The sequence below is a fragment of the Acanthopagrus latus genome, chromosome 10 (assembly GCF_904848185.1).
Source record: "Acanthopagrus latus isolate v.2019 chromosome 10, fAcaLat1.1, whole genome shotgun sequence".
Taxonomy (NCBI): domain Eukaryota; kingdom Metazoa; phylum Chordata; class Actinopteri; order Spariformes; family Sparidae; genus Acanthopagrus; species Acanthopagrus latus.
In genome coordinates this window covers 17,958,016-17,975,684 of record NC_051048.1, presented here as the reverse complement: position 1 = coordinate 17,975,684, position 17,669 = coordinate 17,958,016, and the positions used below count along the sequence as shown (strand labels likewise).

Sequence of the window (17,669 nt, the reverse complement as noted above, 5' to 3'; positions counted from 1 at the left end):
ATAATCTCACTTTGCATCTCTGCCAAATGACTGCACTGGTATGTATTTCATGACTTCCCCTTTTCAGTTTGGTGCTTTGCATGTTTAGATGCCAAACCAGGATTGTTCTAGGTGAATAAAGCCTTGTGTTGAAGGCAAATGTGGATGTTATTACCTGTTGATCCAGGTGTGTGTTAGTTCTGAGAGGAGAGGTCGGAGGATGCATCTGTAGCCTCTGATCAGGTAGATGAGCAGTATTAACTTGTCTTAGATTTTTATTTGACAATTGCTGACTCCTGGTGAGGTTTCATGAAGCTGCTGTGAATCTACGACCCACAAGATTGTCAACATGGGAAAGTTGTCTCTGAAGGATAAAGTCTGTATTTTAACTTCCTGGGGTGAGTGTCGGTATTCAGTTGTACTGTTTGTGGAGCATGAAATGAAAAGATTTGAAGCTGCGGCTGATTAATGTTGTTGATTTATCTGGCAGTTATTCCTTAGATTAAAGTTTAAGCCAACAAAATGTCAGGATGGCGTCACGTTGCACCTTTTAAGAATGTTCAGATTACGGTGACTAAAACATTTCTTTAAAAAGAAGCCGGCACTTTGTCGTTTTGCTTGATATGACTCGATTCATCAGTTGCCAAAATTGCTTGTTCACCAGAACTTAAAAGTTAAAAAACCCTTATTATTGTTATTGTTATTTTTAACCCTTATTCAAAGATTTTTGTAACACAATAAGTATAATTAATACATGATACATTTAAAGTTGTTTAAACTTTAGTTAGATAATTATTTTACTTAATAAAATATGTTATAAGCCATTTATTATGCAATTGATTATTGCGAAGTTGCATCTTGTATTTATTATGCTTTGAAAATGATTAATAAATACTGTAAAAGTCAGTTATAAACATAGTTTGGATATCATTAACATGTTAACAGAAATAACTCTTTGTGTAACAACATTAAATTTAAAGTCAGAACATTATGAACTACTTGTATTACTTTTATTTTGACTTCATTTGGCCTCCAGTTGTAGACAAATGCTCCTGAAGATCAGCGGCCCTCTTACAGCTGATGTTCAAATATTATTTACAGCCTGCTGATAACAATTGAAACGATTACAAAACAGAGCAGAGGAAAAACAGATAGTGTGGAGCAGGTTGTCTAGTGATCAGAGGATCGCTGGTTTGAATCCCGGCTCCCCCTTGCATGTTGACGTGTTCTTGAGCAAGACACTGAACGCCAAATGTGCAGCTGGCACTTTGCATCACAGCCTAAGACATCAGTGGGGAATGTGGCAAGTGTTGTAAAGCGCTTTGAGCTGTCAGCATCATTTTAAAAAATAGATATGTCACTTGCATCTGTTACGTACTGAACTCTCCTGTCAACCTTCTCTTCTCAGCCCTGATGTTGATGTCCGGCGCTGCAGAGCAAGACTACTTCCCTCAGGCGATGAGTCTCACCTGGGAGGAGGCCCGGAGTCACTGCCAGGTACAATGTCAAACAATTTTGCTTGAATAAAACTGTTGATAGTCATTTAAAACAGACAGGTGTAACGATATCATTGCTCCACAAACGTCTTCATGACGAGTCGTGATGGTTGAAGTTTGGCTGTGGTCTTTCACATCCTGTCAGGTCTGTTTCGAGGACCTGGTGACTCTGACTTCTGAAAACACCCAGAGCATCGCTGTGAACCTCACCTCTGACCACTGGGTGGGCCTCCGCAAGAACCCCAACCCCACCAGCAACTCCACCATGTTCTGGTCCCGCTGGGCCAACGGGGACCCCCTCGCCTTCCAGAACTGGTACCCTGGTTGGCCTGTGTTGAAACGCCCCTCCCCGGAACCTGTATGCTGCAGCTGCTCCTGTACCTGCCCAAGCTCCACCGTATATTCGTCGACTTTCAGTGCAGTGACGTCAAGCATGTCAAGTACATTCGGAGGCATCTCCACTGCAAGCCAGGTGGTGACAGGCCAGGCGGTAATAGACCAGGTGGCGACAGGTCGGGCGGTGATAGACCTGACGGCGACAGACCAGGTGGCGACAGGCCAGGTGGCGACAGGCCAGATGGCGACAGACCTGACGGCGACAGACCAGGTGGCGACAGGCCAGGCGGCGACAGACCAGGTGGCGACAGGCCAGGCGGCGACAGACCAGGTGGCGACAGGCCAGATGGCGACAGGCCAGATGGCGACAGGCCAGGCGGCGACAGACCAGATGGCGACAGGCCAGATGGTGACAGGCCCGGCGGCAACAGGCCCAGCGGCGGCAGGCCAGGTGGTGACAGGCCCGACGGCGACAGGCCCAGCGGCGGCAGGCCAGGTGGTGACAGGCCCGACGGCGACAGGCCCAGCGGCGGCAGGCCAGGCGGTGACAGGCCCGACGGCGACAGGCCCGACGGCGACAGGCCCGACGGCGACAGGCCCGACGGCAGCAGGCCCGACGGCAGCAGGCTCGACGGCAGCAGGCCCGATAGTAGCAGAATGTGTGCGAACACCAATGCTGTCCCCAAACGTCTCTAAGACTGATCAGAAATATATTGAAGACTCGTGTGTGGCCATGCTCAGCTTTGGGGCCTGGGTGGAGAGGAACTGCTCGGAGAGTCTGCCTTTTATTTGTTACGAGGGTAAGACTCTTTGTTGTTGCCCCTCAGCACTGCACACAAACCAAACACTCTATCCATCTTAATGACCCAAGTTTAATTACCGTGAACATTAAATACAAAAAAACCTCGTCCGAAATCCAGAGATCCCAAATTGATTTAAAAAGTGCAGTTTACCTTGACTTGAAATGAAGAGTAACTGATGTCTTCTCAGATCAGTTTGGGATCTCTGGACTTCCACAGATTGGACTGCACCAGACCAGCTGTGTGTTTTGGTCTTTGTCTAAAGAAACTTGTAACATAAAATAACAAGGCAGAAGTTAATATCTTTCTCTCATTTCCAGTTCGTTTCATCGGCAAAGTCAATGCGAGCGACGTGACAACCCGGAGCGCCATCGTCACATGGGAACGTGGGCCTGGTAACATCAGCCATTACCGCCTCGAGGTCAGAGGCGACACCGATTGGAAGGAAAACCAGATTGGCTTGACCACTATGTTTGTCAACCTGACAGCCGGCACCCAGTACTCAGTCAAGGTGTTTCCTGTAAAATGTCGGCGAGACCTCAACCCACAGACGGTTGTCTTCTACACCAGTGAGTTTGTCTCGTGACTTGCGTTGAGATGATCTTTGTTACCGTGGTGTGGAAAGCTGCTCTCAGACGTAACTCTTTCACTTTGCTGATAGCAGTATCAAGTATGTGTGTAAGTGTGTTTTAACTCTTACATCTTAAAGTGGCTCTGTCTGCTTTCTAAAGATGCCAGATTAAGCAGGACCGGTGTGTCTTGTTGTAGTACTGAACAGTTGTATTAACCCCTATTTTCTCTCCTTTTTTATTCAGTACCAAACAAAGTCGAGAACCTCAAAGCCGACAACCAGACAGAAAGTTCTGTCACCCTGAGCTGGGACAAACCGGACGGAAAAGTGGATTCCTATATTGTTAAGGTCAACGGTCAGAGGAAACAAAGTGTGAGAGCCAAAAGCACCGTGGTCGAGGGACTGACATCCGGAAACCCTCACACCTTCAGCGTCCTGTCAGCGGTCAACGATGAAACCGTGATGAGTGAAGAGTCCAACGTCACAGACTACACCAGTGAGTTTATATCACACTGGACCTCACACAAACCAAAGGATCAATAGCCTGTTGGGACTGATGCCGACTGTGCGTGTCACCTTATGCTCTTTTCTCTACAGGCAGCTTAAAGGTGCAGTGCGTGAGCATTTTAGTTGAGCTCGTCCAAACCGAAAGCCAAAATGATTGACATAAATTTGAAGAAAAAGGACTTTAGATGTTGTGACGTCTGTGCAGTGCAAAGATATCTGCTGAATGCTAATTGAGCCGCTAGCTGCATAGCTAACTGCAGCCATAGTTAGCTAGCGGTTAGCGGCCACCCTAGTGATAAGCTGCCCCCTGCTGATTTGGGGTATGAATTCGACAAGTGGCCAGTTCTTACATGTTGCTCAAGTTCAAATTTGGTAGAGAAATTGAAGGGGAGGCACGCCGTATGGTTGACTCCAGGGAAAGCACACCTGGAGCTTGGCCTCATAGCTGGTAACTTGTTTCAACACATAATGTGAACTTGAGTGGCAGCAAATCCAAGCCACGTCTGACATTTGTGAAATTTGAAGGGGGTTTCATTGTCAGTAAACCGAGTGATGTTGTGTCATATTTCCCTTCCATTTTCTCTTTAGAACCTGGAACTGTGTCCAACCTGATGGTGTGTGACAATAGCAACACCTCACTGAAGCTCAGCTGGACGGCTCCATCAGGAGGGTACTCAGACTTCAGGGTGATAGCGATGAATGGCAATAACACGTATGTATAGAAAGTCCAGAACTTATTTACTTAATTAAAGCAACATGATGTAGAAATCTGCACTTCTCACCCACAGTCTTTGAGTGCAGCCCCATTGTCTCGTTGTCTCTAGCTGCAGCACTATAAGTCAAGTAACTTTCTTTCTTTCTCTTCTGGTCTGACAGCGTATTCTTTAATAAGACTGAGACTCGAACAGAATTCAGTGTCACAAACCTGCCGGTGGGCAGCAATATAACCCTCAGTGTGACAGCACGGGCCAATCACAGTCTGGAGGGAGACAGCGTGTTTATCATCGGCTACACCAGTAACTATGGACTAATGTTTATTTTCTATGATTTTACAGAAACAGAACAAAAACTCCTGTCCTGCTGTGTGGAACGTCATTAATCTGACCTTGTGTTTCCCACAAAGCTCCTGGACCCATTTCAGACCTGAATTTGGTCTCAACGAATGACCGCATCACTGCTACTTGGAACTTCCCGGAGGGTTCCTTTTCCTCTTTCAAGATAATTCTCCAGCTGGATGGTAAAGATGTACAAGAACTCGAAACAAGAATACCCGCGGCGAACCTCACTGGACTGAAGAATGCAGCAGAGTACACAGTGATCGTCCGCATCAGTAACAGAGAGCTGGAAGGCCCACCAGTGAGCAAGTCCACTCACACCTGTGAGTCACTTTGGCTCGTCATTGTATTAAAGTTAAGATTGAATCACAGCAAGTGTGATTAGATGCTTTACAATAAAAGTCACCTTATGGTCAGAAATACCAGATACAGCTCTGATGTGGCCCTAGTTGGGCTGATCATTTTCTCTCTCTTCCCTTTTTTCTCAGTGCCGGCGCCACCTACAAATCTCAAAGTCACCTTCTCTAATCATACACATATCACCTTCAAATGGGACCCCCCCGTCAACGCATCGACCAAAGTCATGTACTCTGTCAAGCTCCGCTCCGACTTCTGGGGCCACTTCTTTTCTAAAAAGGTGCCGAAGGAAACCTACACATTTGCTGAGTTAAAATCAGGGACCAAGTATGACTTTGAGGTGCAAACAGTGGTGGGTACCTTGTCAAGTCCCGTGGAAAAGCTGTCTCAATGCACAGGTGAGACTTTCTGGACAGTTATTTATTTATTTATTCATTTATTTTTAATGTTTTAGTCTGGCAAAGACTTACAGCACTCTTGAGAAAAGGCCTATAGGCGCATTGATGGAGACTGCAACATGTTTGAGAGGCTGCTGTTCAAAAAGCATTTCCAAATTGCGCTCTTGAAAAAAAAAAAATCCAAGCCAGAAGACAAACCATAAACAAACGAGTTATTTCGAACACAACCCAAGACCAGTGTCTACACTGCTGAGGTGTGAGCAATACCAGGTCAGTCATCCGTTGGACATCTTTGGTGACCGATTTCATCCTGCTGTCAGGTGTACAGCATGAGCAGACGTGAGGAAATCCATTTCCAGCGACTGGCAGGAGGTCGTGCCGCACTTCACTGCACCTTACATCTCTCTCTGAAGGGTTGAGACCATTCCAAATCAGAACTCTCCTAATTAATTAATAATGTATAATAATGACATCAGGAATTAATAAGGAAGGAAGAAACAGCTGGAGTCTTGCAGCAAGACGTTCCACAAAAACTGCACAAGTGATCGTGTCCAAGTACGTAAGTGATGGTAGTTTGAATGCTGCAGGAATCCTGGTCATCTTTGTTTAGACCACAGTAGACTTTAAAAATTAACAGGTAAGGTATGAAAGCCGTTCAAGAAATCAGTCTCAATATGCCGTGTTTTTAGAAAGCGGTCAGCAGCGACGTGCACAACGTTTGGTTTGCAGCGATCAAGTCAATAAACGGAAGTCCAGACAGCGTGTGTGCGTTAGCGGTAAATGAAACAGAGCAGCCCGCGTTACGTCCCTGCACATGTAAATTTTTTACAGCATGAATGAGCTTCCTCATTCTGACTTCCTCTTAACACAGTTTTATTATATATATATTTTTTTTCCACAGAGGCAAAGAAAAGGGAAATCAGCCTGGCTATGTTGTGCTCTTCGGCAGAAGTCCTTCTCTGTGACAACGCCACCACGAGGAACAGTGTGTTTGATCAGGTAATGCACAAAGACGAAGAGGCTGTGGAGGGTGAACTTCAGCAAGACGTCTTGTTTTCATTGTACAAATGAGTCTCTTCTCTGCTGCAACAGACCAAAGCAAAGGGACATGTGCAGTAATGTTTTTTATGGTTTGTGTTTCACGTTTTTAAAACTGTCTACTAACATCTGTCTTTATTTTCATGTGTTTTGTCACAGCTGAAATCACATTTCGAAAAAAAGCTGGGGAACGACATTTTCTGGGAACTTTTGAAGCCAAACTAATCGACACCAGACACATCGTGTTTTTTTTTAATTTTTAAGCAGTATCGGTGAAGGAATTTTCTGTCTGAAATCAAATGCTGTTTGTTATATTTAGCCAGGAGAGATTTTACTTTGGTGTTTTGTGGTTTTGAATAGCGTGATGAGATGTTATAATGTAAATGTAGACTATAATAGCACTAGACTATACTTTCAATCTGTGATGATTACTCTTTTTAAAAAATGAATTGATTCTGTTTGCCGTGTATGGCCCGTTCCCTCCAGGAACAGAAAAAAGAAATCGAAAAATGAGTCATGGTACAATGAAATATAGTCAGTTTTGAGATTGTTAATGAAAATTTCTACTCCCTAAATCGAAATTACAAGAAAGAAAGTACAAAGTTACAGTTTGCATTTTGCTTTTTAATGTTTAACTTATTATTTATTTTATAAATTGGCTTCCAGATATGTGTCAGACAATGAAACTGAATAAAAGCAAACGTGAAAATGATCTTGTATTCCTTCTGACTGTACACCACAGCGACATTCTTTGCAGTTTTATAGAATATATACTATATATATATATTTATGATACATCTACACAAATGACAATGTGTATTTACAGGTGGAATATGTGAAGATTGCCCACTTTGCGCGTTCATACTCAAAACAATAAGGGAGGAACAAATCACCAGAGTAACATGAACTGCTAATTGCTGCTTACTGTGTCAGCTGTTAGCTAGTTAGCTCAGTTAGCCGTGCAGCTAGCAGTCTGGGCGTTGAGCTTGGAGGCATGAGGGGAGTGTTGAAGCACGGGAGGTGTGAACTTTGATGGGCTGGGGCAATCGCAACCGTTATTGCTTCATATCCTGCAAGCAATTGTGTTCATTGTCAAACAAATGCTTTAAATTTCTTAGGCGTTGCACTTTTAAAGTAAACTCCAACTTTACAGCTTCCTCCGTGCACTCGGTGCGAATAAGACGGTATTCATCGCAAAGTATTGTTAAAGACACAACCTGAGTTGGATCACACTCCTCCACTTCTCTTCAATGCGTCATCATAATGAGACATGCAAAGTCAGTTTCGGGGATCAATCGCACCTTTTGTCAGCAGCAGGTATACTTGATTTCAAACCACAGGGAGAATCAGTTTGACCTGACAGCAGCTCCGTTTGAGATCATCAAGACTGATGAACTGATAGATAAGCAGCCGCCGGATGAGCAGCTGCTTATTGTAACTGTTGCGTAACCTCCTGACTCTGAGATGGTGCTTTTAATAAACACTTACTACATTTACATCCTGTACCATGTAAGCTGTAAGCTGTACGCCCTGCCAACTTCCTCTACGAAACTTTATCTTTGGGCTCCCTCGACGAAGAGGACGGCTGTGGTATGAGGAAGGGGCCGAGTGGTCTCGTTTCATTCTGGGGTTCAAAATGAGCGAACGAGCACGTGAAATGGTTAAAGGGAAAGGACAAAAAGCATCAAAGAAGCGCTGCGTGGAGATGAGAAACCCTGAGGATGATGCTGAGAGGGAAACAGCCGCAGGTTAGTCGTAAACTGGTCTGAATAAAATGTGCCTGAAAAAGATGATTTCTCCTCAGTGTACGTGAAAACAACAACCGTGTTAAGTAGTATCTGTGTACGTGCATCACAGTATAACATTCTTACACTTTTGTGTTTCACCCTAAATACAACAATTTCGTCTACAGGCTGAACAACAGCAAGCAAAGGAAGGTTTCCGTTTTATGAGCGTCACAGTTTTATTTTGATGACTGTGAGGTCAAAAGGTAGGATGTGTGCAGGTCAGAGGCAGCGATAAAGCTGAAAATGATTTCCAGACTTTTCTTTTATTTTCCTCCCCACAACAGATGCGGGATCCTGTCGAACCTGCCGGCTGACGGCTTGCGTGGCTGTCGTCGTGGCAACAACAGTCCTGGTCATTGGACTTTCTTTGTGTTTGCTATTATACGGTGAGTTTTGATACAAGATGATGCATTTTATAAGTCTACTTAAAATTTGCCTGCATCCTCTAAGTGAAACCTGAACAAAAACAATGTGCAAAAAAAAAAAAAAAAAAACACACAAAAAAAACGCAATCTTCATGTTAAGGACAGTGTTTTGGTTCAGTGTCAGGATTTAAAGGTGCCCTGTGGAGTTTCCTTACAACAATTCAGCAATTTCTCTCAAAACACACTGTTTGAGTCCTCGAGTTCAAACTAACATGAAAATGCATTTCCTTCCTCATTATACCAGCTCGAAACCAGCAGTTTTTTTTTTTTTAAACCTGGGTTGGTGACATCAGTGTCTGTCTTTTCCTTCGCTGCCTTTGCTTGAGCATACTGTGTTTCTTGATGCTCCACCACTACCTGCAGATCAGTGGAACAGAGTGTATTTATTGGCAGAAATGTGCATCCTGCCACCTGCATGCGTAACATTGCTCAAAAACACGGAAGAGCACCGTTCGGTCATTACTCACATTAAAGCTGGCCCACTGTCACACTCTCATCACGCTGTAGGACGCCTGAAGGCAACAGAGCTATCGTTTGTCTTGTCACGACTACGACACGTCACAAAAGGTGAAGCCAAACACAATCCGGCCCAGCTGAGCCCGACTGACCCAGAGAGAGCGAAAACTCCTGCGTAGTGATGGAAGAAATACTGAGATCCCGAACGACACCGCTGTGTGGAAACAATATCGCTTTTGTCCACAGGGGTCGCCAGAATCAACGAAAATGAAAGCTCATGGTAGCAGCTTTAATGTTTAACAGCACTCATTATCTAAAACAGTCCCTCTGGTAGTGTTCAATTATGGAGCCTGTGTGTGCACATAGAGTTTATGATCTATTAGAATGCATCGTTGATCATAGATTTTGTTATGAAAAACTCAAATAGTCATCCCGTCTTTCTCCCCTCCCTCCTGTCTGTCCTCTTGTGTCATCTGTCACATGGACAGCAGCGCCAGAGGCGGATCACACCTCCAAAACTCCAGAGATGCAGCTGACGGAGCGTCTGCAGCGGTGCCAAAAAGAGCATCGCGACCTGAGCCTGATGCTCCAAACTGTCACTCAGGGTACGTCAACGTTTTCCACCGTGAAACTGACATCTGACATCCCGCAAACGTGACATCTCTGAACGTTCTCTCTCGTGTGCAGACTCCAGGTGCAGAGTGTGTCCAGACGGCTGGCTGTGGTGGAGGAGTCGCTGCTACTTCTTTTCGGTGGGGCTGCAGGAGAATCGTCAGTGGAACGAGAGCGCCGAGTTCTGCCGGAAACACAACAGCAGCCTGGTTGTGATCAAAGACTCTGGCGAGATGGTAACACCACACAGGAGGCTCTGAGGCTCTACTGCACACAGAGAAATGAGTCGAGATCACACAGGGGATAAGAAAAATACAAGTTTGTCACAACTAAAATTCATGTGACAGAAAATAAATCAAAATCTGCACCTCAACTGTTGCTTCCTCCTCAGGAATTCATCCAAGGTGTGATGAGGACGTTCCCTCGGGTTCCCTTCCTGTGGGTGGGACTGACGGACGCCGAGCAGGAGGGTCAGTGGCTGTGGTGGGACGGGACGGACATCCAGCACTACATGCCGTAAGTCCGGATCTTTGACACTGTCCTCAAAGAAAGACACGTGAACCAACGTCCCAGTTAGTACTACAATTGTTCAGTACAATATATTGTCTTATGAGGATAGTTATTATTTACATAAATGTACCCCATTACAGCTCAGGAGATATTCGTTTGTGAATATTAAACATTTGTGAAACAATATTTGTGTTTATTGATGGTTATATACCTTTAAGATGTATAAGAAGACTTTTATACAGAATGATTTTATTGTCATTTTAATAGTGCAAAACAACAACACAACAAAAATGGCATATAATTCCCTTCTGTTAGGAGGGACACAATATGAAAAGAGCAATATCTGTAAAAAAGTTAGATAGAAGATGATGTAATAAACAAAATACAGCAAAAAAGAAGCATGAAAATATTAACAACTGTGATAAGAATCAGACATTTTTTGGGTTTGTAATTAATTCACGGTTTCTTGGAAAGTTTCCTGTCATTATTTGGTTGATACTACTCAAATCCAAGTAAATGCTCATTTATTTCTCACTGGAAATGTGTTTGTTTTACCATAAATGTTGAAGTGACTATGGAACTGAGCAGTGTCAGTCAAAAAACTAATTAGCCAATGGGGACGCTCTGCTGAGAAAAGCCCGCCCACCCAGAGGTTTGTGCCAAAACTACAAACAAAAAGTCAGCGAGCGCAACACGAGACAGAGCTGCAGAGTAAACAGAATAATGCATTATCAGAAGAGTAAAAGACCAATACTTTACACTATTTGACAAATTATTTGATTGCAAGTTTTAAGTTTTATTTTTCAAATTAGTTTTACATTTAGTTTGACATTTAAGAGTGTGTTTCTCTCTTTTGCCACAAATCTAATTCCATAAACTGAATGCTTCTCTATAGAGAAACATCAGAGTTTTGATGAATGTATCAGTAGCTATTGTCATATTACGTTACACTTTCTGCCAGACTTCCTTGGAAATGCTCAGTTAGTTACAGGCCTGTGAGATAGAGAGTTACTTAAAAAGAAATTTGACAAATAGAAGGACGATAATCTTTAACTTGTATCTATAATTGTGTACTTGCTGAGAGATAAACACACGAACCTCACTGAAGTGTTTTTGGTTTTATTACAACAATGCTGTACATTTATACATACATATACATATATACACTGACACACATACATACAACTTTGATGTGAACTATTGTGTCCATATACATTTATTCATACATCAACCATCACTTATTTAAATATGTTAACACAAGTTATTTTACTTGGATTAATGTGCTTAATGGCGTCGCCCCTCTTCGCCTCTTGGCCGTGTGCTGCAGGCTGACGGTGGAGTGGGACGCTGACCACCGGGACTGTGCAGACCTGAGGGGAGGAGGGAGTCTCTTCGCCGCCAGCTGTGAGGCTTACGGACCCTGGGCCTGTCAGAGAGACTCCTGACCGGCAGCACCACCATCCACACACACGTTTATTGCCTTATGTACAATGTGGACAAAAACTCTGATATTTTAAAAAAAACAAACTTTTTTTTACACTAAAGAATTCAGCATTGCTCCATTTACACTTTATCATGAAAAGTTGTGCATGTCCTTGGAGGATACAGTCAGCTTTACAAACTGCAGAAGCAGGTTTTCAAAGGCGTTTATTGAAGAGAGATACATGTAGCATGAAACAATTAAAGGAAAGTGCATTGTAAAGTGCACGCACGCGTTTAGATGCAGAGTGTGTTCACACTTTTCATGCTGTAAAAATTGTTCTCGACAAATCGCAGCTTCATCTTCAACCTGCCTTATTCCACATGATTTCATTTTCTTAAATAAATATCTTTATTTTCTACTCAGAGTTGAGTTTTCATAGCTTGTGCCTCTCAGGGTCTAATATAAAAAAAGTCTACATTTGTGTCCTTGAAGACATTTTCTTAGAGTGCTGTGATCAGATACGACTGACTTGTTCTGTCATCAGCACTTTGACGTGGTTCGGTCTACGTCCTCGTCTCTACTCGTCAGTTTTCAACTTTGGCTGAAGAGATTTTTAAAGTCAGTTTAAAGGGGAGAAAACAAAAGCAGTATTGTTTTTGCATCTTTGTATTTTGTTTGCCGCTGGCTATCTCTGGGTGCCTTCTAGACTTCAAAGTGTTCTCCCGATTTAATCGCTACGATGGAAGCCCCCCAGGATTTAAAGTATTTAAAGTAACATTAAGAGAGAAGCCAAATTCAAGAGAGATCCTACATAACTTGGTGGTTCTCAGAGTCAGAGTTGATGCTTTTCAATTAATTGACAATCGAACTGATGCCCCCCCAACATACAATAAGGAATCTTTGTATGAATTTGTTTCTCAAAGTGAATTCTTCCAAATGTCCAGTGAGAGTCGTTCACAGGGTCTCAGTTCACAGAGACCTTGTGCGGCAGCGTGATCTTCATGAGTGTGCGGCCATCCAGCGGGGCGAACAGAGGGTACAGCTTCCCTCTGAAGGTTCCCGTGAAGGTGTAGATGTGCGACTTTGTCTCTGCATTGTAGAAGGAGATCTGGCCCTCTTCGTAGTCCAAGTAGATGCCCATACGTCTGGGCACGATGCCGACCGGCAGAGGCGACTCCGGCTTGGTGCAGGCATAGAAGTGATTGGTGCTGCGCCACAGCACCCAGTAGCCCTGCTTCGGGGTCATGGGGAAGCGGCCGCTACGTTTGGACTCGGCGGTGGTCATTCCAATGCGCCAGTAGCCGTTGTTGGCTATGTCGACCTCCCAGTAGTGGCGGCCGCGGCTGTAGCCCTCCCAGCCCAGCACGGCGGTCCAGGTGTCGAATCTCTGGCTGCTGTCGGGCTGGTCGGTCTCTGAGTGGCCCTCCTGGACCATACGCTGGTCGTCTGACAGCTGCAGCCAGGGGTGGTTGGTCATCGGGTCGAGGGTCACATCAGCTGACAGGACAAAGAGGGACAGGTGAGTTTCTTGTACTGTCAGCATGATTTTGGCTTTTTCTCTGTTAATTTGAAATGTCGATGAAACGTGGAAGGTTGAATTTACCTGCTGCGCTGCAGATCCAACTCCAAACTGAAAACAGAGACGCAGACATTATGTTAAAGTGGCGGTGAATCAACACAGGAAGTATTTATTGTACAGTGGTTTGAGCCAATGATTTCCAAGGGTTGCACGATAAATCGAAATTGTAGTTGAGTCCACCGCTGCTTAAAGTCTCTACAAATCACAATCAGAATGTACCGGTCCGAATATCAACCAGTCGCCCTGCAGTGAGCTGTCGATGAGCTCCTGTGTGTAACATGAGCCAAAACAGATTTAAATGAATGCACACCTGAGTGGGGGATGTATCTCGCAATTCCTGACTTCCAGGTTTTTTGCTTTGCCAGCAGCCACAACTTTGGAATCATCACCTGAAAAATAAAAAAATAATAAATAAAAAAAGATAAATTAAATGTTTCAACCTTTCTTAAATGCAGTTTGAATCTTTGAGGGTTATAACTTTGCACAAAGAGAAGCTGCAGTGTTAACCGAGCGCAAATACAGTAAAACCAGCTGGGCAACAACCTTCAAACCTTCTTTTAAATATATATAAGAATCTTATCTATATCAGGTGAACAGCACACCATCATCCTCGAAAGAGCTGAGAGTTTATCTCCACGGTCTTCACTATCACTTATCAGGGACATTTATGACTGTGGTTTATCAGTGCAGAGGCTCACTGGGTTCATTTTATAGCTACTCAGCACGTATTCTAAGAGCAGGGGTCGATGAATCAGACGTTACATGACACTGTTTCATAACCTGGTCATGTCGGCTCTGCGTGGCGCCGCGGGTCGACCTCTGCCTGGTTTTAGGTCGAAGCCAATTAAGTGTTATGGCTTTAGCAGAGGTTTACATGTGCGCTATCAGAGTAGTTCAAATGTTTATCTTTATTTTTAAGTGACCTTCAATTTTATTGAGGTCTTCTGAGGAACCCAAGCTCATGGTAAAAAAAAAATGTCCTCATTTATTTATTTATCTATTTATTTGAATTTGAATTTATTTGAACCAGGCTTCTCACCGGATTGTCTTCTTTGAGCAGAGACCAGGTGATGAACTCGAGCAGCGGCAGCACGTTGACCAGCCGCTTCTTCTTCAGGCCCAGCAGACGCAGCACTTTGCCGAGCTCCTCGCTCTGCACGCCGCAGTTCTGAAAAACACAAATACTTATTTGTTGCCGTTTCTTCTTTTCTTGGAAAAAAGAAAAAAAAAACCACCGTTGAGAGTTTTGGGTGTTACTCTCTGTCGACCTTTCAGTTTCAGGTTTACGACTTCTCACCTCGGTCGCCTTGTGCAGCTCCCTGGCCCACTCCATGATCCGCTCTTGGGCCTCCTCACTGGCGTCTTCATCTTTTTTGTTTTCAAGCCCCTCGCTCTCGGGGGTGTCCTTCAGGAGCTAAGGACACAAAATCGGTAATTAAAGACAATTTATTCTAACAATTCACCTTGTCCAAGTAGGCTTGCTTTGTAAATTCTGGTATAATCTTGTGTGTGGACTGACCTTGTCGACGTGGTGGAGTTCGTCAGCCCACTCCAGGATCAGTTTCCTGCTCTCCTCCAGACTGTGATCAGTACGCGGGTCTGAGCTGGATCCCTCACCCGGATTGTCTCTGCCCTGCTGAACCACAGTACCACACACTGTCAGACAATGTCATGCACGACACAACATAACGCTGTGATAAGATGACACAGCAATAAGACAAATGAGCTTCAGGGTGACAGCTCATCCTCGCAGGTGGCGTGTTTTCCCTTTGCAGGTGTCAAAGCGACCAGGCTAAAGAAAAGAGCAGGAGTCCCCAGGTAAGGTCATCGACACACCTCATGAGCAAGCAAAGCAATCGTCTCCTGCAGCCGTGCTTACTCAGTCTGAGTACTCATAAATGCTGCGTCACCTTGCATTTTGTTAGCATCGAAAGTCTCTCGCCTCAAGGAAGTCAAGGGTTGTCTGGCTTTATTGCACCAACTGCTCTGATTAATGCGTCATAAAATCAACCCTCTGCCCTCGCCGCCCTCGAGCCCTTACCCTGCACACTTGGTCCACCTGCTCCTTCCAGTGATTGATGAACTGCACGCACTCCTGCAGGCTGCGCAGTTCCTTCAGGCTGCTCTTATGTGTGTGCTGCTGCCGGAAACACGAAAACATTTAGACCTGTGCGTTCATATTGACTGCGGGTTTAAAGTGTAACCCAAAATCTCAAGCTGAAGCAAAACGAAAGCCTGATGTTTTTCTACCTGCGCGTATTTGGCGACACCGATGGCTGGTGATGATCTGGTGGGGGCCGAGCTGTGAGCCTGGTGGTCCTCCTCAGGAAGGGTCCAGCGCACAGCACAAATAGAGCTGCTCTGGGTGGTGCTGCCGTCCTCCTTCAGCAGTACGCTCACCCCTGCAGCGGGGGGACAAAGTGAGGAGAATCTCGGTTAATGTGTAAGATAATAATGTGACAAATGTGATTATTAGCATCCGACGAAGGCGCAGCAGCAAAGCTGAATGGAGTCACTAATAAAACCTACTTTTGCTGGTTTTCAGGATACCCTTCTTCTCCATGATGGCGTCCTCACTCCTGTGGTTTGGAGAGTACGTGAACAAAATTAACAGTCTGGTGGAGTGTGAACGCATAAAAATACTACATTTAAAAAGGTTGATTATATCAGCTTAATGTATTTTAAGCCTCAAAAGTTGCTCATCATTTAGAGAATCAGCCCCTGTGAGTGTCATTCAAACTATATTATTAACTGTACAGTAATAAAATACTTATAACATCACATAAAACAGTATTTCAGGATTTCACTTTCAATGGAAATATTACACTGTAGGTTACAGTACAATGCAAACTTTACTTTTTTAATCGACACGTAAATTAGTTGTGCGAGCAACTTTAACTGGTAATTCTGAGGTCGGCGCTTAGATTTTTGACCTATTGTCAGATAATTAAAGTGTCATTTAGGTGTGATTCACTTGTAAAGATGTACAGAAAGCTGTACATTTGCCAAGTCATTCACCTATTTCACTCTTAATGAAAACCAGTTGAATAGTTTAATCACGGTGCCGCACGACCAAACCAAACCTCAAAATATGATGACTTGTCGATCAGCGATGCCTCAGTGTCAGTTTCAATTACGAGGCAAACTCTCTTGAGCTTAAACAATAATCGATGATAATTATATAAATGATGAATGTTCTCATAAATCAACACTTTGAGCTCGACACTGTAGTAAATCAAATCCAAAACATGACAGAAAACAAGCTAAAACTGTTGCGACAAAAAAGTGACCTCATTTATTCTGTAGTGATAAAATACCAACAAGGCCAAACAATTATTCTTAAATGGGTTGAAAGATATCATAAATTTGGAAGAGAATGTAAACACATTTGGTTATAAATGAATTCACATCATACAGACACACATACAGTAGCTAATGTATAACCCCTGCTGCTGTCAGTGAGTCCTACCTGTGGTCTGAGGCTCTCGGCTGGCGGAGCAGACTGGACAGCTTCTGCGCTCAGATCAGCCTATTTGTTCCTCTCTGCGTTTCTCTGAACTTTGGACTTTCTTTACGGCCTCTGAGACGCTGCAGCTCCCTGACACGAAGCCCGGTCAGCTTCCTGGCAGCGGCTGGCGTTTACAGTGTGGGTAAAAAGGCATGATTTTTTTTTATGACAGTGGTGATAAGTCTCTGGGTATCAGGCAGGGTGACGCACATGAGCGGATTTTTCTGGGTGTTAACTGTCACTGTTATAGTATTTTCATTACTACATTGTTACAGTTGATATGTTTATATAAGGGAAGCTGAGGTTTAATTAAAAAAAATCCAGGATCTATAAGTATAGATTAACTTCTCACCGTTTAACATAAATCTTAACAAACTAATAACTCAGTTTAAAGGTAGAGAAGATCTGTTTTCTAAACATGATTTTTAAACCAAAATTGTAATATTTACCAGATGCACAAGTACATTTATGTAAAATTAAATGGATGTAACAACTGAATTATATTTGCAGTGACACTCATAATAATTGCTGTTAATAGTTTGTTTTCTTTTTCTGTAATCAGCCACACCTCTTCTCCTACATAAACTGTCATAAAAGTCTTGGGGAATTAAAGAGGAGGACTTTCACACTCATAAAATCAGAAACTTATGTAAGTGGCAGTAATGAATTTCTGTCTTTCCTGGTTGTTATTTACAGTGATTACGCTCACATCTTGACCCAGAAGAAGATTTTGCGATATTTTTTTTAATGCACAGTGACCTGAATATATGCTGCAGACATCATTCTCTAAAAGCAGAGAAATCCCAAGGAAAGACGGGTCACATCACGGTCC

At 43.7% G+C, this 17,669-nt stretch overlaps 3 protein-coding genes across 8 annotated transcripts; 2 read left to right on the top strand and 1 right to left on the bottom strand.

Annotated features, from left to right (window-relative positions):
• Nucleotides 1–165: 165 nt before the first annotated feature.
• LOC119026610 (receptor-type tyrosine-protein phosphatase H) lies at nt 166–7,246 on the top strand. Its single transcript, XM_037111016.1, has 11 exons — nt 166–377; nt 1,388–1,476; nt 1,621–2,611; nt 2,932–3,180; nt 3,427–3,678; nt 4,278–4,401; nt 4,566–4,705; nt 4,813–5,067; nt 5,233–5,499; nt 6,401–6,498; nt 6,697–7,246. The coding sequence occupies exons 1-11, from the start codon at nt 329–331 to the stop codon at nt 6,760–6,762; spliced, it is 2,580 nt and encodes an 859-aa protein (XP_036966911.1). The 5' UTR covers nt 166–328; the 3' UTR covers nt 6,763–7,246.
• Nucleotides 7,247–7,983: 737 nt separating this feature from the next.
• On the top strand, nt 7,984–12,168 carry LOC119027538 (CD209 antigen-like protein E). Of its 3 annotated transcripts, XM_037112860.1 has the most exons (7): nt 7,991–8,285; nt 8,609–8,710; nt 9,257–9,485; nt 9,694–9,810; nt 9,893–10,053; nt 10,209–10,333; nt 11,655–12,168. In XM_037112860.1, the coding sequence occupies exons 3-7, from the start codon at nt 9,473–9,475 to the stop codon at nt 11,770–11,772; spliced, it is 534 nt and encodes a 177-aa protein (XP_036968755.1). In that variant the 5' UTR covers nt 7,991–8,285; nt 8,609–8,710; nt 9,257–9,472; the 3' UTR covers nt 11,773–12,168. The 3 variants fall into 3 exon arrangements, with proteins under 3 accessions (XP_036968754.1, XP_036968753.1, XP_036968755.1); XM_037112859.1 differs by lacking the exon at nt 9,257–9,485 and having other exon boundaries at nt 7,984–8,285; nt 9,697–9,810; XM_037112858.1 differs by lacking the exon at nt 9,257–9,485 and having other exon boundaries at nt 7,986–8,285.
• On the bottom strand, nt 11,958–16,887 carry si:dkey-219e21.2 (nuclear factor 7, ovary). 4 transcript variants are annotated; one of them, XM_037112853.1, is made up of 10 exons: nt 16,799–16,887; nt 15,859–15,908; nt 15,580–15,731; nt 15,371–15,469; nt 14,849–14,965; nt 14,627–14,743; nt 14,369–14,497; nt 13,640–13,718; nt 13,354–13,380; nt 11,958–13,247 (listed from the first exon to the last, which is right to left on the bottom strand). In XM_037112853.1, the coding sequence occupies exons 2-10, from the start codon at nt 15,890–15,892 to the stop codon at nt 12,715–12,717; spliced, it is 1,287 nt and encodes a 428-aa protein (XP_036968748.1). In that variant the 5' UTR covers nt 15,893–15,908; nt 16,799–16,887; the 3' UTR covers nt 11,958–12,714. The 4 variants fall into 4 exon arrangements, with proteins under 4 accessions (XP_036968748.1, XP_036968749.1, XP_036968750.1 ...); XM_037112854.1 differs by having other exon boundaries at nt 14,849–14,962; XM_037112855.1 differs by having other exon boundaries at nt 15,371–15,466.
• Between the last annotated feature and the right edge of the window lie 782 nt (nt 16,888–17,669).

Excerpts from the sequence above, each read along its gene's own strand:
- si:dkey-219e21.2 (XM_037112853.1), bottom strand. The coding sequence starts at position 15,892 with ATGGAGAAGAAGGGTATCCTGAAAACCAGCAAAA. Across the intron at positions 15,732-15,858 it reads TATCCTGAAAACCAGCAAAA|GGGTGAGCGTACTGCTGAAG; the intron begins GTAGGTTTTATT and ends CCCCCGCTGCAG. Across the intron at positions 14,966-15,370 it reads AGGTGGACCAAGTGTGCAGG|CAGGGCAGAGACAATCCGGG; the intron begins GTAAGGGCTCGA and ends ACTGTGGTTCAG.
- LOC119026610 (XM_037111016.1), top strand. The coding sequence starts at position 329 with ATGGGAAAGTTGTCTCTGAAGGATAAAGTCTGTATTTTAACTTCCTGG. Across the intron at positions 2,612-2,931 it reads GCCTTTTATTTGTTACGAGG|TTCGTTTCATCGGCAAAGTC; the intron begins GTAAGACTCTTT and ends TCTCATTTCCAG. Across the intron at positions 3,679-4,277 it reads CAACGTCACAGACTACACCA|AACCTGGAACTGTGTCCAAC; the intron begins GTGAGTTTATAT and ends TTTTCTCTTTAG.
- LOC119027538 (XM_037112858.1), top strand. The coding sequence starts at position 8,174 with ATGAGCGAACGAGCACGTGAAATGGTTAAAGGGAAAGGACAAAAAGCA. Across the intron at positions 8,286-8,608 it reads TGAGAGGGAAACAGCCGCAG|ATGCGGGATCCTGTCGAACC; the intron begins GTTAGTCGTAAA and ends TCCCCACAACAG. Across the intron at positions 10,054-10,208 it reads TCAAAGACTCTGGCGAGATG|GAATTCATCCAAGGTGTGAT; the intron begins GTAACACCACAC and ends CTTCCTCCTCAG.